General features: G+C 37.4%; 1 protein-coding gene across 1 annotated transcript in view; it reads right to left on the reverse strand.

The window, feature by feature from the left end:
• BMP5 (bone morphogenetic protein 5) overlaps positions 1-17,932 on the reverse strand; it is a 62,384-nt gene extending 44,452 nt beyond the window's left edge. Inside the window, exon 1 of the mRNA XM_069805983.1 lies at positions 16,748-17,932. Coding sequence (XP_069662084.1) covers positions 16,748-17,231 — 484 coding nt within the window. The 5' untranslated portion in view covers positions 17,232-17,932. The remainder of the gene's footprint in view (positions 1-16,747) is intronic.
• Positions 17,933-18,615: the final 683 nt, after the last annotated feature.

The raw sequence follows: 18,615 nt of genomic DNA on the forward strand, positions 1-18,615 counted from the left end.
ATTCTGATCCCTTTCCAACTGAAGCAAAACTATTTCCATAATCAGTGAGAGTTTTGCTTAATTAGGGAGGGTAAGTCTGCAGAAACTTTATTTTTTTTTTATTACAACAGTTCTGTTTCTTAAGAACTGCTTTATTGCAGTACTGTATATTTGAGTTTCTCTGTATTTATTATTATTAGACTGTTTGTATTTAAAGAAATTATAGATTTACAGATGTGGTTTTGAAAGAATGATGTAAATTGCTTTTACATGAAATATACTTTCTTATTAAAATACAAAGGAGAAAGCTTGTTAGGTCATATTCTGAAGCAAGTTACACTGCTGTAAACTTAGAGTTATTTCACTAAATTCTTTATTTTCAGGTCAGCTACTAATATCAACAAGCAACATTTGGCTATTTTGCTTAACTAAATTAGGGACAGTTTGAAAATTATTTGATGAAATACTGTGCAGTTAGTGGCAGTTTCAATAAATGAAAAATCATCTAGTATTTATTGAATCCAGACTTTTAATGTTAGAACATCCCTTCTGTAATTGCACAGAATTACTGAACTGTATGAATTGCAAAGTAATTCAGGTCAAGATAAAGTCAATGAAAAAAACCTTCAGCGACTGCAACAGAATCTAGAGCAAGCATGAAAAGCAAAACTGTAATTTAAAGAAAAAGAAAAGAATAATACATTGCCTGGACTTTTTTCAAGCACATATTGGTTTTCTTTCTTTATCCCTCATAGAAGAAATGTATTTCACTATCCCATACTTTATTAAAAAATAGGTTAGAATATTGATGTATCCTACCTGAGCATTTAGTATTACATCTTTTGAGAATGACTAGCAAAGCATTGTTTTATTACTAAAATTTTAAGTTCTTAATTTTGTTGTTGTAGTCAGTAAGGTCTGATAGATTCTTAGCAATTAACAAAACACACATTTGAAGAAGTCAAAATAGTTTGAAACACTAGATTATTATTAAGATGGACTTTGAAATTATGTGATTTCTACTTTCTAATCCCCGCAAAATGTACATGCAATGTATTCAAATTTAGTAAGTGGTAAGCAGCAACAAGGCAAATAATGGAAGTTACAAAAACATGGTAGAATATAAGTGAATATGTAAAAGGATAATTTTTTTTTTTTCATAAATTATTGTAAGAATTAGAGCTTGGTTAGTAATTAAAAGTTTTCAGCATTCACCCTGAGCAGGAAGGAGTTCCCAGGAACCGTATAACAGTGCCTGCCAGCAACTTTTATAAGCACAGACCTAAAGAAATGCCTCAACCAAAGAGGCATAACTGTGCTTGGCTTTCTCACGCATCATCTCCCAGGAGTTCTGTACACCATGAGATTACCTATGATGCCTTCTTGTTACTTCACACTCAAATAGGGGATAAAATAGATGTTTTAGTGAAATTGCCGGTCTTCATTCCATAGCAAATGTTTTGTTGAAAATTTCATCAGTAAACATGTGTTATTCATTCAATTTACTCTTCTTCCAAGTCAAATGCACTTGCTCAACAAGTCAAAACAAGTGCTACGCTGCAGCTGCTCCAATAATAATTAAATGCTGGAAGGCTTTCAGTTGTTGATACAGAATAAGTCAAAAAGGAACACCCTGCTTTTCGTATGCTGGTTTGATCCTGGCCAATGCAAGAGTAGGAGTAAGTAAACAGAATAAAGAGATTCAATTTTGGAAGTGAACAGAATTATGAGAGTCTATTATCGTGATCCTAATATAAAAGATAGTTGGCAAAGTAATTCCTCAAAATCTAATTTTTCTTCTGCTTTCAACAGTATAATGCACTGTATCCTTCAACCTCCCAAATGCAAGTTTTTCACTCCAGTTGTTCAGCTGTAGCACAACGCACAATAAAAGATACACTGCATATATGTGTTTTTTAATTCTACTAACAGTGGTAGAATGAATCACAGCTGAATTGTCTTCCATAAATTTTAAAGTTGAAAGTCCAGCTCATCACAGCTGCTAGGATTAACAGTAACAGGTTGTATTTGGACCCATTTTGTGCTGTCAGTAGTAACATGTGCCGTAAGAGGGAAGCATCGCAACGAAGGGTCTGGGAGGAGGCAATGAAGAAAAAAAATCACATGCAGTTTGCTATTCTGAATGTAATAAGTAAGGATCCTGTGATTTCTTAATTGGTTTAAGTCTCACTGTATTACAAAGACACTCCAGTCACAAATACCTATGTTAAAAATACATATCTACTAGATTTTTGGTTGTGTTCATTTTCATCAGTGAAAAATAAATTGTTACTTGAAAGAATAGAACAGATAGAGAAAAGATCACTGTATTATGTAGTTCTGAGCTAATGCATAGATAAATTAGCTAATCTTTACACCACCATGCCTGACATTGTAATTTTGTCTGCATTTTCAATGATGTCTATTTTGCCTGGGCTTTGGCAAAGCCAGTACATTTTGATACCATCTGTCAATCGACTTGCATTTTTTTTCATATTTAATCTTGTTTTTCTCTAATCACAGATCATCACAAAGAAAACTAACAATTATTCCCAGGTTTCTGACTGTGTGTGAAAGTCAGGATGTCAGATCAACACAACCCCAAGGTTAACAAATGACAGAAAAAAAGATCCCTCTTGGATTCAGCTGCAACTGAATAAGAACAAAAGTTATACCTCTGGGATCCAATGGTCAGAAAATAGGTGTAAGTTATAACTGTTTTGACACTGTAAAAGTATACAGATGGAACATAACTTCTGAGGAGGGTGAAAGGGCATACATCATCATAGGGCAACTGGCAGGGGAGTAAAAGTTAAACATTAAAGCCCATTCTATCTTCCCACATCTCCTTAGTTCCTGCTCATGTTAACCCTCTGCTCACTTCCATCCAGAATTGGCAAGTCACTCCACTGTTTACCATTCAAACATGTTGTCTAATAAACTCCATGCACTTCCCGCTGTGGAATTTGTCCGAAAAGATTCCATGGAAGTTGTGCCAAACTGGAAACAACTCTAAAGGCACTATTTTCTGCTTACCCTGTGCTCACTTCTGAGTATTTCAATATTACCCATACTCCGTGACACTGACCAAACATTCCACAAAAAACAGTCCAGCTGTAACAACGATGAGAAAGGGAAACCCTCAAGAACATCTCATTTAGAGAGTACAAAAATGCTTTATTACATATAACAAATTAAAAATTATTTTTATATGCTATATTATAGATAGGATATTAAATACATTTGCAAAAAATAGCTGATCACAGGCCATGTGCTTAGCTAGTATGTCAGTATGGCTCAAGTGAATTCAGGGTTCCTCGGAGTTATACTTTGTGTGCCCAAGTATATACTGGGCTAATTGCTATACTAACTGAGTCATCACCTTAAAAATTAAAAAATGTAAAGAGACTGGAATTTCATCTTATGTAAATTGCTAGCCCTCATTTTGAAGGGTTGCCCTGTGCATGCTCGCTGTTGGCCAACACCAAGGGCACACCTAGGACAGCCTAAGCAGTGCCCAAGCAGTGGTGCTGAGAAACAGAGTGACGGGGCCAGAAGCATGGATGGGCCCTCCCTGACATTACACCTGGCGACAAACAGGAGGAAGATGAGGAGGAAGAGCAGCCAGGAGACTGGGCAGTGGTGGTGAGGAGTGGCACTTTCAGACAGCAGATTTTAACAGCCTGTTTGGGAGCTGGCTGTGATTTTAACAGCTTGTTATACTGATTCAAACTGCACCCTTTCCTCTGCAGCTCTGGTAGTCTAATCTGATCATGATTTAGTCTTGCAAAGAGAGATTATTTCACCCACATATAATCCCCCATACAGAATAAGTCCCCTCAACAAGAAGGAAAAAACAGCTGGACTTTGTTTTTCCTGAAAGAAACTTAAGTCTTACGAAAGTTAATGAACATTGTATTTTGACCCTCTTCCAGGGCAGAAATTCACTGACTGTTAGTGACTTAAAAGATCACTGGGATGGCCATCCAGCAATACACCTGCACTGCCAGAGGAAAGGAAAAGTAGTCTTCACAAAAAATATTTGTGCCATGAAAGAGCTTAGCTTGGCTCCAGGTAACATGACAATAGGTGGTGATTTCTCACAGTAGGTTACTTTGGACAGACTTGGGGAGACAGACACAGGAGTCTCAAAGTGACATAAAAAGCAAGAAAATAATTTCCAAAGTAGAGAGAAAAAGCATGACACTTTGAGCACACAGAACTGCTCATCCAACAATTGTCTGAGCAAGATCATCACTCCACTCCAAAAAAAAAAAAAAAAAAGTAGGAATGATTGATGTCAATGTATAAGACGAGAGTAAGATCCCCCTTCTCTGTTACCGTTCTGTCACAGAGTCACAGAAGAGCTGAGGTCGGAAGGGACCTCAGGAGGTCAACTGCTCCAATCCCCCGGCTCAGCACGGCCACCTAGAGCTGGCTGCCCAGTACCGGGGACATCCCTGTATCATTCCTGCATTTCCACTGTTATTCCACCTGGGACTGCATTTCTCATATTCCTCGCCAAGTTACTTACAAACACAATACCCAGGCTGATTGTAGAGGTATCTGTAGGTGCAACAGGTCTCTGGAACAGCAAAGATGATCTCCTGAAGCTCATATGGTACGTTATAATACTGGCTTCTCTCTGCTCCTTATAGTTGAGCTGATGGGTCTCAGACAAAATTTCGGTGTCTTTCTGAGCAGAGGGTAAGAATGAGCAGGGAGTGGGAACGTGACCACTAACATTGTGCTTTTATTCCAAATGCAATCTTTTTGGTACAACACCATTAAGAATATTTGGCATGCATTTTACAGCATCTGATCAGCCTTTGCCTTTGCAGGTGTTTGCGCTAAACCATGGTTTCCACTAGGGCTAGAAGGGACTACTGCCCTAATCTTTGGTGATAGGCCTGGTTTTCTTTTTTAGGTACTTTAGAACCAGCTGTTGCCCATCCCTAAAACTGGAAGCATCACAGTATCTTCTTTTAGAGGCTTGCTTTCATTCCCATTTTGATGAGAGCACACTCCCCACCTGCGGACAAGCTTGAAGCAGCCTGTTTTAATGGAGTCCACGTAAATCTCATTGACCCAAGGTGATATAATGTTAATAGAAAGGGTTCTTTTCCTGTACAGCAGCAGATGGTAATGTAAACACAGGATGAACAGGTCATAACTTATTCAGGAGCTGTGCCCATGTAGCCAAGTTTTCAGTTCATGCATGTGCCTGTTTCATTGATTCAAGTCCTGTGATAAACCCCTTTTACCTTAGGACTCCTCTGTACACACACACATGCTAGTAAGCACATCCTTTGTATTTTTCCATTTCTAAGAAATACGTACAAATATGGAGAAAGCAAAACATTGTTGCTGGGAAACCAAAATGGGGGTACTATGTTGTTAATCTTAATGACATTACTCCCTCCATTCTGACCCAGTGAATTGCAACATGAACTCGATCTACTTGGTATTCACTCTATAGCATAAACGGTGTCCGGATTTTCCATTACCACATATATATGTGAAAAATATATATGTGCATACATTTTATAAAATATTAATTAAAATATATTTACTTAAATATATATATATAAAATTATCTCCTTGTAAATGTGATCTCATTATGATATACAGCCTCAGTAAACATGATTATTAATTCAATAGTTTAAGAAGTGATGAAAAAAATATTACTTTTTGAAGACCCATAGTCGATAACTGTAAGATGACATTAATAAAGGAGCACACCAAGGAATCAAAAGAAAGAACTTTATTCTGAAATAATACCTAATTTTGAACTACTTTGATAAACAAAACTATATTGTGCCACATTACATGTATTTCTCAAAATTCTGAAAAGTAAATCGGCCCTCCCTGAAGTCATCATATCTAATTGTATGATTTCAGTTATACTTCCTATTGCTTAACACCAAAGAGGATTTAAACATTACGATCTTTGAATACCTTACTATGATATTCAGCAAATTCTGGTTTTTATTTTAATGATATCAGCTTGTAACTTAAATCGATATGTAAAAACCATTTAAGTATGTAAATGCAACTGTGTGTAGCTGAACTGTAGGTTTAATCTTTGCTACCTGAGAGACAGTACAGACTTTTAGCTTTCACAACAATACTGTTCAGTTAATGGTGATAATCATGGGCAGTGCTGTGTCAGCCTAGAGTCTCACAGCACAGTACTAAATAACTTGTCTTTTTTATCCAGAATATGACTCACGCTGGATAATAAACCATTTACAATAATGCCATAATTATGAGTAGTTTACTACTACAGACAATTAATTCTTCATGGCACTTCATTCTCCAATAAGTCTAATTATCAGTGTTCTAATAAAATAAAATTGAAGGTGTATTCTTTTGCTTTGTGATCCTTAAAGTCTTGGGACTAGATTTTCACTTGGTATTAATTTTTCTATAGCTTCTGTTTCTTTTTGTCTTCATTCATTTTAGGAAATCAAGTTTACTATAATCTTATAAATCAAGGTTGTGGAAAGTGACCTATGGAACAACAACAGTAGAGGAAACATCTCTAGTGAGAAGAGAAGCAGTATGGTCAACCTTATGTGTTTCAGAAGCCATAAGCTAGATGAAAAGCATTATAAAAAAAGAAATGTTTGAAGTTGCTTTCCGAGACTTTAGAGTGCCCACTTTCAAAACCTGCATCTGTTTCTGGATGTTGATTTGCCTTCATTTTTGTTTTTCTGCAACTGCAAGGGATGATTGCTGCTTTTTAATGAAACCTTAGATGTTCACATAAATCATCAATGCACAGAAAATCTCATAGCAGATATTATACAAGTCTCAAAAAGCTCATGGGAACTGGCAATTCTAGGGAAGCACAAGGAACTCTGGAGTTTTAGAAAACCACAGAGAGATCACTTGTGGCAACAGAGGCTTGTCTTTTTTATATCATCATATGTGAACTTCAGCCCTTGCACTGCTGTTGATAGGCCTCTCATTCCTTGATCTCTTTAGAGAAAGCTCCAAGCTGAGATAAGAGAGGAGAAGTCCTTCTCAGAACAGAGGATATTGTGTGATTTTATTCTCAGAAGTACCAAGGATCCTAAATGGAAAAGGAACCGTTTAAGGATCCAATTTTGCAATCAACTGGACAAGGCACAGCTCTTGTTGACCTAACTACAAGATTACTCAGCACCTCATACCACTGAATTCTGCTGCCGTTTTAGTCTTCAGCTCTTTGGAGCAGATCCATAAACTCTCCTCCTTATTTCAAAATGTTACAACAGGATGTAATTAAGTACAATTAACAAGGAGGTCAAACGGTCATCTGATAAACACTGGCCCAAACAGGCAGCTTGAAAGGTCAGGGCTGCTAAAGCTACATAGTATTGATGGGAAAGAATATTATGATTTAAGGGGGAAAAAATCCCAATGACTAAAACTGAAGATTTACATGCTTTCTATATTACATACACAAAGCCGTGCTCACGAACTGATAGGCATGCACACATGCCTCAGAGCGGCGCAAATCTATATTCTGAGAACAAGAGCTAAACTAGCCACACGTCCTCTCTCCATTGTACCAGATCTCAAATCTCATTTTTGTTGCTTTAATGCCAGTGTTTCTTTTTCTTTTTCACGGTTTTGTAAAACTGTCTGGTTTAAGAACAGTAGACTTGTTGCCCTTATAGAAGGGCTTTTTTTAGCCCTTTCTAAAATAACACTTGAGATCACCATGAGAAAACGCAAGGTGTTGCGAGGCTCTTAGAGGGAGGTATTTTACAGAGCACACAGACAGAATAAAAAGAGGCTTCACAAGAAGAAAGATATTCCAGTAGTCTGCAAGGTCAAAGAATGAGAGTGCACAGAAGTGAAAATGAACACAGAAGTATTTGCCCATCCTAATTTTATGGACTGGAAAACAGAGGCACGCTGTTTTCATTCTCTATCTGAAGCTCTTCAGGTTTTTCTTATTTGGCTGCTCAGACGTTTCACTCTCCAACTTTCAGGATGGGGCTGGTACAGACCCACTACAAAACATTTGCACACATTTCATGTGCAAGGCAGCAAGTTAACCTGGTCAGGAGTAGCACATCAACCTTTGGGATCACTAGCATCTTACGACTTGTAGTTATTGACATATACCCCAGCTGAGGGAACCTTGCGAACAACTTTCCCAAAGCTATATTCCTGCTGGATCTCAGCCATCATAAATCACCACAGAGACTACTGCTGTCATGCAGTGGTACGCTGGGCTTGCTTTTGCTCCCATGGCTTTATCATCCACGCTACTGTTTGCCCACTCTTTTGATTTCTCAGCTAACATTTTTGCAAACCATGCCACTAGAATGCCATGGCTCCAGGCATCAGGTGCCATCAGGTGCCATCTGCCCACTGCCCCAAAATCAGACTCACAAATCACCCAGTGTCCCTGCTCTTTCCTCTTCTGTAGTCTAGGTTTGTCAGGACAGAATTTAACACCTCTACCCTCAAAACTGATGCTATCCATATCATGAAAGTCCAACACAGTATCTTTTAGAAATTATTTTGCAGTACCTTATAGTTGAATACCATATCTGTATTTCCCCCTCACTTTTAAAAAAGGGATGTTTTAAATGGATATGCCTAGACAAATTGTTATTAATCTATAATAATTACTCTGGGTTATGGGTACAGCTTTTCCAGATAATATGAATATAGCTTCATTAATTTGACTACAGTCAAATACACGAGACTTAGAACAATAATAATTTCATTTGATAGACACAGTCTACAAAGGGACAGAATCACAGAATTGTTGAGGCTGGAGAAGACCCTTTGGTTCTCATGGGGGCTGAATGGGTAATATTGCTAAGTCAGATAAAGATAAACTTAACAGAAATTTCAGCTATGCAAATTCCTACCTCCTCCTGATTCTCCTCCAAAAAGAGAGTTAAATGGAATTTTGCTTCTGCAAAGTCACTGGTTGTCAGCTGTGGATATGTATCATGTACCAGCACTAGTGGTCCTGATTAGTTTTCTAGGCTCTGACTCATTAATAGCTGTTGTCTCAGTTTGCCCTGAATTACAGTGGGAAAAAAAGTAAAGCCACATTCTGGCAAGGTACCACACATGCCATTGAGTTGTATAACAGTGATCAATAAAGCCAAGTTCTTGATCTATTGCACCAGAGCAGTTGCTCAAAAACAGTTGGGAACTAAACACTTAGATTCACCTTTTGGAGCATGCCTCAATAACAGTGGGAAGTTTCTGAGTGGAGAGCTGAGCTGTAAAACCTGTCCTTTTCTACTTGTTTTACGGTCGTTTTTTCTATAGAAACAAATTCATAATTCAGTGCAAAACACTAACCAGCTCCTGCTTGGTGTACCCCACCCACAAACTTAAATAATGTAGTTGTCAGGGTTGACAAGTTCTGCCTGCTGTAGCATTTCTGTGTTTTATAGGAAATTTTAACCAGGGGTGTTATTTTAAGAGATGAGCAAATGGGGAAACCCCATGGCCTAGCCAATAAAATATGAACTTTAGGTGCAATGGAGCACTCATAAATATGACTCAGAACAAGGGGATTCATTGTTTCTCCCGACCCCTTTTAGCTGCTCCTCTGATCTCAACCTCTCTGTGTGCGTCATGGCAGCCCTCATCCTTTAACCTGCGGTTTTTAAAAGCTAGCTTCTACGTTATTTATGGCTGCAAACGTTAGTAGCCCATCTGTGTACTCCCTGCACAGATGTACTGAAGGGTGGGGGGAGCTGTGTTTTATTTTGCAAGGACAAAAACTTTTGCCTGGGGAGCCAAGTGCCTGGGGAGGTTGAGGTAGTTGCTCTGCCACGAGGGAGTGAGAAGAAAACTGCTCCCTTCACCTGCAAGGCTTACTAGGAGAAGAAACCCATACCTGGACTCATTTGCTCTTTAATTTGCACATTATCTGTCTTTATCTTGTTCTTTCCCCTTCCTCTGTCCGCATGCACCTTCTTCTCCCTACCGGGATGAACTTTCCTCCACTTTTGTAACTCTACTGGCATGGGAAATGCTCTTAGCGCTATATCACCACGCTCCACGTGAGGCACAGAGGAGCAGGACTAACTCTTTCAGTAATACCAGCTCCTGCAGAGGCTTTTTCTCTATCGTGAACCTTTCCCATGCCCAGCAGGTCTGTGTCCAGCCCTGCACGTTGGCCATTGCCTACCAAGAAGAAGAGGGCTGTCCTCCCTGTAAGGCTTGGTCCGTGCTTTGCCATTTTTCTCTCCTCCCTGTTCTCATTCCTTCCCTCTCCAACTCCCGCGCTGTCGCCTAGTCTCGCTGCTTTCTGGGTCTTTAATCCTTTCTGCAGCGAAATGCCACTGACATAAAATTAAAGTTCAGTGACCCTGCCTAGACGGCGGGGGTTAGACACAAGGGAAAGGACAAGTAGGAGAGGATGGGGAAAAGTGTGGGAAATAATTATAAAGTCTGGTAGCAGCCAGAGCTCTCCTGAAGCCCTGGGGAGCCTTTCTTTAGCTGGAGGCTGCAATTGGCACTTCATAAACTGTTCATTCTCAGCTATGTGGAAACACCAGATGACACCTAGAATGATCAGACTGTAATCAATCAATTTTCTGCAAAACTCTATTAGTTTGTCGGCCTATGAAAGCAAGCTGAAAGGAACCACTGTGGCTAAAAAGAGAAGAAAAAGGAACTGCCCATGTCGTAATTACCTCCATAACTCAGGCAGTAAGTAGGCAGGTAGCCATGGTAAAATTCTTTGCATAATTTGACATTCAGAGAAAATAATAACAGGAGCAATAAGTGTGGGAGATCACGTATGTGCCAAAGTGGTCCTGTTATTTAAGCAAATAACCCGGGGTTTAGGAAGAGAACCAAGAGGGTCTCCATCCACTCCATGGCAGGCGGATTCCTCCCCTAATATCCTCCGCGCAGAGGCGTCTCCACAAGCCTTCCTCTTTCTCTTTCATGGCTAGCCAGAAGCACTCCGAGATTGTGTTTTCCTGGGAAAATATGTACTGTACAATACATACAATCCCCACAACCCCACCCAGAGTCTGTGTTTAGTCTGGAAAGGAGCACTTTCTAAAGAAGAAGCAGAACTGGGTCAGCTGTTCTTCCCAATGGGAAAGATATTAATAATAATATATATATTTTTATATATATCCGTACATATATATAGCTTTTCACCGTGCACAACTAACCATCTTCTAAATCAGTTTCTCTTCAGTTATCTGCAATTTCTTTCAAATCTGTCGGCAAGGAAAATCAGACAGTTTTATACCCCAGTTAATGGAGAGCTTGACATTTTTTTGGCTGGGCAGATACAATAATTTACTTGGATTTAAAGTGTTAACTTTGGCAAAAAAATTAATTGACAGTTATAAAAACATTATTTTGTTAGATGATATTTATGGATCACACACAAACCTATTTTGAGGTGGAGCTACATAGTTCATAAAGTTCATGTAACATGAGAGATTTCAAAGGAAATATAAAATATTTCAATATAAAACAACAAATGTAGTGTAATTCCAAAGAGGAATGTGGCGAATATTTCTTGCTCAAAATCAAAAACAATCCCTAACAACCTGCTCTGTTATCACACAAAAACTGGTTAAAACTGCCTGATGAATTGTAAGGATTGGGTGAGGATTTTTAGGGCATGTCATCCATGAGTAAAGTCCTTTTGTTCTAGAAATAAATAGATCTATTCTGCAAAAAGCTGTCTTAATATTTAATTTGGCCATATAAAATTATTTCATCATTAATAGTTATTTCTAATGCTTGATTGCACACCTAGGTCACAACAAATTAGTTCAGCTCACTGATTATGTGACTGAAATTTTATTAAGGGAAAAAAACCTTAGGATTTCAAGATGCCAGTGAGGTGTACTTTGGGTGAAGATTAAATGAGACCTGCTTGATCTAATTTGTTTTAAATTTTATGTAAAAGAGTGAAAAACAGCATCTTATTGACTTTGGGTTGCCATTCAAAAAAACTTCACAAATGTTTTCTCATTTTTTCTCAGTATTGATCCACCTCCCCAAATAAAGACATGGGGTCTATCTGTCATTTAACAAGTTTTATCTCTGTAATAGCATCCCTCTGTCCAAGGCAAGATAATAGCACTATTTCCGTCACTTCAGTTAAGGCTGGGTCAATATTTTCATTAGCAGCCTGCATTTTATGGACTAAAATTGTACCACAGCGAAGGAAATTCATGTAAGGTTAAAATTAAGACAGCAACATCTGAAATCCAGTGGAAAAGAAAGAAAGAAATTGTGCTCGTTCCTAAGCTTTGAAGAGAGAAGTTAATGATCCTGAGGCCTTTTTGCGTGTATCCTTCAAACCCAGCTCCCCTTCCACAGCTCCTGGCATTTTATAGCTTAGCACTCCATATCCCTCACTGATGATATGTTAGCTGTGAGCGGAAGGTTGTAGAAACTGAATTAGTTTAATTTAAGAAACTAGCTACTATATACGCTCCAGGTCTGATTGCAGTTAGGAATACTTTCTTTTTTGTGTTTAACAAAAATATATTAGTACAGGTATTCGGTGTGGATTGATGTACTGTAGGTTTCTCAGAGTAGTTGTATAAAAGTTGTTCTCTGCCATGTTAGCGTTCTCCAATGAACACAATGGGCTGTAAATCTTGTGAATTTATGTATTTGCTTAGTGATTCAGGTTTTAAAGAAGAACATAATCTTCAAGACAGTGTACAAACTTGGGGTAGAGAAGCTGGAGAAATATGAACAGTCCTCTGTGCCTCAAACAGGCAAAATTTCCTTTGACTTCAGCATCTGATTTAAGAAATGATCACGTCATGTGTGGTTTGAGGATTATTATAATTAAGTTTGCAGAATCACATTGTATATGAAGAAGAAAAGTTGTCTTTCTGGGGTGTATCGGTTACCTTAAAAATCTCCATAATATTGTATCCTTCTTTAAATTAGCATGTGTAGGTCAGGGTCACAAATTTTATAATGATCTTCACATTTGAGTTTTTGAAATTAATTTTATATACTAAGAAAGAAAGCAACAGAAAACCACAACCCTTTTATATATTTATCCCCTATCATAGAAAGTTCATATCAATTCATAGGAAAATATGGAGAAAGAAAAGAGAGCTGTTTAGCAAATGCAGCAATCTGTTTAGAGAAAAATTTACAGACATGCTGTAAACAAGTGAAAATACAGACCATTTGAACTGCAAGAGAAGGAACACTTAAGTACAGTGGATTTAATGATCACTTCGATGCTAATGGAAAATTCAGTCCTTGAAATGTTTAAATGTAGTTTATAAAAGTGGTGCTGTTTCTCCAAGCCTCACGTACATATTTTTTTATTCGATCTCCCTCTTTTGGTGGGAGGTGAAGAGTGGGAACACTAACATTTATCTTAACAAAGTTCTTCCCTAACTAAATTCTGAGTGAGCGGAAAAATGAGTAGAACTACATTAGTATTATTTGTCTGTTCTCTGAGGAACAGGGTATCCTCTATATGTCATTTTGGGAGACTGGCCAAAAAGAAGACGCCAGAACTCAAAACAGTCAGGGCTTTGCAACAACATAATAAAATATAACAACAGGATAAAAAAACACCCAGTGAGGAAAACAAAGTCCTGAACTCGTAGGTGATATAATCAGATCTTTGAAAACCCCAGTGTATTTAGTGGAGGATTTATTCTTCGACTCCTGGACCAACCCCAGTTAACTCTTCTGTTACACTCATCAATATTTATGGAGAGCTGCCAACACACAGTCTCATACAAAATACAGGACAAGACATAGTCTCTGTCTTGTCATATCTTTCAAGAAAGAAAGAGATGGAAATTCTGGTATAAATTCCAGTATAAAGAGCAGGTGGTTACAATTTTAAGTACAGGAGAAGTAAATGCAGTCTTGTTTTTCTCCCTGGTTGCTTTACAGAATTATAATTGCGGTTCCCTTGATGATTATTTTTTAAATTTGTTTTTGAAAGTGAGGTATTTGCAACTCTGAAAGGTTGATTTTTATCAAAATTACATTTAAGTTTCAATTTTTCTTCTTTAATATAAAATGATTTGTCCTTGTCTATTTTTTACTTTACTTTTTAATCTTACTCAGCCTTTTCAATCTTATGCTTAATAATTGCTATCCAACATCTCAGCTACATATTTCTTGGTTTAATATATATGTCTTAAATTATTATAACTGGCTACAACTATATACAAACGTTTCAATTTAAAATATCATGATGATTAATAAAGCCTTATAATTACAACTTGCGTAATTAATGGTGTGCAAGTATGAACAGAGCAGATTAATTTGATGCAAGTTGACTGAGGCTTCAAATCTAAAACCAGTTGAGTTATTACTGTGCTGCATCAGCATTTATTGATTTTAAGGTACAGTGTTAGCATTCACTTATCACTGCATATTTTTCCCCATTGTACATTAAAAGAGCTTGCCCTCATCTGTCATGATCTTATACTGCATAAATCATATAAAATGCTTACTTGTTTCCATGATTTATTTCATTTTTATGTTAATTATACTGAAACACAGGATTGTTTAATAAAAATGTTGAAGCTAATCTATATTGGTCATCAATATTTCTTACGCATGTTACACAGTGGAATGTGTGATAAACCACAACTTCCAACATGTATGGAAGGACAGTTAAAGTGAATTAGGATTTAGACTCGCTGGGACCTGAGACACACTTTAATTTTACAGAGGACAAACAGAACCTGGTGTTTACACAGTATTTTTTTTATAAGTTAATAGTGTCTATTAATCATAATCACTAGAAAAATAAAGCACCTCACACCCAGTTTGCACATTTTAGAAACATAAGATACACTTCAGCTTCTCAAAATTACTTTCTAAAGGCAACACTGGCTTCCCATAAAAATGAGACAAATATTAGAAACTTCCCAGTCAAGGTAAGACACTCAGTGGAAACTTGCGCTCTTCCAGAGAGGGTTTTTGTCTGCAGAAGCACAGCAGGATCAGGCTAGGACATATCTGACACTGAGCCTTCAAAGACTTCTACTCATGCACTGCAAGAAGTCCTCTTGAAATCAAAGGCGTTTTGTGAAATCAAAGGCTAGGTCCTGTGCAAATAGTCCTCAGGGCCACTGATGAAATGGACTGCGACAGATTTACTGAGGGTATTTCTCAGGACACATGAAGAAAATTTTTGAAGGATCAGGGCCTTGACTAACGCCTAGGAGATCAGAGCATTTCCTATTTTCCTTTATAACATTGCCATTTTAAATTCAGCTGACTCCAGACACTGTGGGTAAATCGAGGCATACAACGATAACTTAAAAGCAATACACAGATAATATGTAACCCTTTCTTAAGGATGAGGAACACATTTTCAAAAACCAGAGATTTAATATTTTTCTAGTCTGCTATTTCAGGAGCAAGAGCAACAAGCAAATTTATTTAGAGTTTATGTAGAGCAAATGTATTTAGGGTTGTGGACGTATGTTACTCTTCAGGAAAAAGATCTCAGAATTGAACATCTCCTTATCTGCCAAATAATTAATGAAAAGTAACTTTATTATCACTACAACTAAACTCTAGGGTGTCATTTTCCTAGAAATTCAAGTTGTTGAGGATTTTAGTATTTGGAAACATTTTTAATCCTGCAGCAAGGATTAAAGACCTGGTAGATATAAAAGGTACAGAATGTGTGTGATAATCTGAAGGTATATTTGGAAATGTTTAAAAAGTTTCTGCAGAAAGTATTATCCTGAAATCAAGAGTTCATCAGATTTTGCACCAGCTTATTGATAAACTTCATTTTCAATTAAATCTCTTGCTATTCAGATCAAACAAGGAGGGGGTTTTTTAGCTAACTTTATGAGTCCTGTAGCATTTAAAATACTTATAAAAACAGTAAATACATTTCATGAATTATTTGCAGCTTTCTTAATGAGATTTAATTTGCCTTCTATTAAAGAAATCTGTAACTCCTCGTTTAACCACAATGAAACCGGTAAGCATGTTTATTATACTCAGAAGCCAATATAATTTAGTTTTATCAGTTTTTGTGTCTGAATTGATATCATTTTCAAAAGCATTCTTTGCTTGCATGTTTCTGGTGTTTAATACTCGTTATTTAATTTATTTATGACAGAGAAAATAAGAACCATTGCAGACTCTGAGCACCATGGAGGTATAATAAAACACAGTCTGTGGCTATTAAATAGAAATAACAAAGAAACAGCAACAGATTATTTAAAATCCAGCCATCCAGCTGAAAAGATAATAAAACTGTGACTCTTACCAACAGAAAAAAAACCCTAAATAACCTAAGAAATCTTTTTTTTCTTTTTTTTTTTTTCTTTTTTTCCGGAAATGGCTTAACTTTTCCCTTTTCATAACATTCTAGGCTTTAAAATATTAACATCTGATGTTTGTTCATGTCTGAGCTTTAAGCAAAACAGTGAGGGAAATAACTGAGCAATAGGCATAAGTGTTTGATTTTTTGAGATTTAAAAAAAAAAAAGGAGTTAGTTGGCCTAAGGCTAGAATTTTCATTACATCAATGAAAGAAAGAAAACAGAAGCAGCAGAGGGGAGTTATAGAAACTGACTTTATATAAACAGTGAGAAAAATCTTTTTCCGTGGCCACCTACAACGTAGCTACTTTACCATCAGTACGACTTTTCTTTTACAAGTGGCACAGCAGCCCGGGCCCAATCCTGCCATTTTAGAACAGGTTACGGTCTGGCCGAGAGGTTAGCCCCTCGCAAGATCAGGCTAACAGTTTGTCAAAGAGAGCAGAAACAAAAAAAAATTTTCCACGTACCTAAATTGACAAAGCTCATTACCATGTCAGCATCATTCAGAAAGTTGGTGTCGTGCAGGCTGGCTAAGGGAGGATTCTGTGTGGTCAGTGGGGTCATGCGAGATAATTGTATTCTCCGTGAATATCCATTTGGAGAGGCAGGGTATCCTTTTCGTATCCCTCTGCTCTCCCCTGCCATTGATCCCTTTAGTGAATACTCCAGCTCCTCAGTATCCTCTTCATTTGTCATGGCATTATACAGGTCCAGCATGAAGAGGGGTGCAGAAGAAGCCTGCTTTCCTGGTGAAAATGGTCTGGGTCTGTGAGGTAAACCCAGGATAGAGAGAATCTCTCTCTGAATCTCCCTTCTCTCATGGTTGCGCAGCCTCCTGTAAATAAAACTCGAATGGACATGATTGTCTCCTAAACCTCCCTGTGCGTGACCCACCAGAACCCAGCAATTCCAGAGCAAGCCCACGAAAGCTTTGAGTGCAGTTAGGTTCATCTTTGAAAAGAAAAAGAACAAGGAAAAAAAAATAAAAAATCTTTTCTCCTACTTGTTCTGAGTTCCTATGAGGTCTGCTTTCCCAGTGGCTGAAAAACAAAATTTACCTATTCTTCATGTCAATGTCATCTCTAAACGTAACATCTTTGGTGATTTCTCTCCCCCCACCCTGTTTAAATATTATGGAATGTGTCAGGTTGCAGTTATTTCTAAGAAAGCTGAAATTCAGACTTCCAATTTTCCACTGTTGTTATCGTTTTTTCTGCATTTATGGAGCAGAAGACCAGTATTTTGTCAGCTGACCTAGGCATTCCTATATAAACCTTAGATAACCAGGTCTTTGGTGGGAGCTGTATTAGCAAGAGCTGTTCTTCTGACACATTGTAGTTCCCAGAGTTATCTTCCCTTGTTATTCTGAGTTCTTCGTACACCTTGCGCTCTTCCCAAGATAAAATCCTGAGTCACAGATTTGTCTTGATCTGTACCTTGGTGGTGTAACACATATTTGTCCAGCAGCCTGGTGATAACTTTGACATCTTTTGAATTGCTTGAGTGTAAAGTAATTCTAAAGCACGTACTAATCAAATTAATGTGTTGCCATGAATTACTCGCAAAAAAACCCCTTCTGTAAATCCATTCAAGCCTTTTCAGCTTCTGAAATGTTATTTCCAACTCTAGCAGGCACAAATATAACAGCTCTTTTCAAGAGAGATCTAAAGACTAATGTAAGCACAACCCTGCTGGGAAAGAAGAGGCTTCTCATTGTAATTTGAAACGGGTATAGCAAAAAAGTCCTTAACCCTTCTCTTACCAGACAGAGTTTAAACCTCCCCCCCTCCCAATTTACAGTAATATATCTAATTTTGGCTATCGGCTGCTTTTTTCCTAACAGCTTGCAGAATCAATTTTAACTTTAACAATTTTAATATATATAGATTGCTAAAGGCATGGCGTAACGTGGAAGCCCTTGTGAGTCTCCTTATGAGTCTATGGTTTAGTAAACTTGAAGAGGAAACTCTCATAACAGACTAAAATAGCATCTCATTAGTTCAAGGAACGTTTATATTTTAGGTAAGTTTAGCAAACAAAGGTGACCTTTTTAAAAAACTCTGCAGGAAATTTTGTCGGTGAGGCTTGATTCACTCTTTTCTAAAAATCTTGGGAATGCAATCTGAATGAAAACAAATTTATTCAGCAAGCGAGATTTCAGGTTGTGCACAGCCAATGGTATAATTATGGTTATAGTCACAACTTTCATAAACTGTAATTTGCAATGATAATTTATTCAAAGTACATTTTGATTCATAAATGGTTATACTACATTTCCTGGTAAATATCAAAAGCTAAGATTTAATCCCACAGCCTATTATTAACTGGATAAAGA

Source organism: Haliaeetus albicilla, chromosome 18 (genome assembly GCF_947461875.1).
Source record: "Haliaeetus albicilla chromosome 18, bHalAlb1.1, whole genome shotgun sequence".
NCBI classification, from domain to species: Eukaryota; Metazoa; Chordata; class Aves; order Accipitriformes; family Accipitridae; genus Haliaeetus; species Haliaeetus albicilla.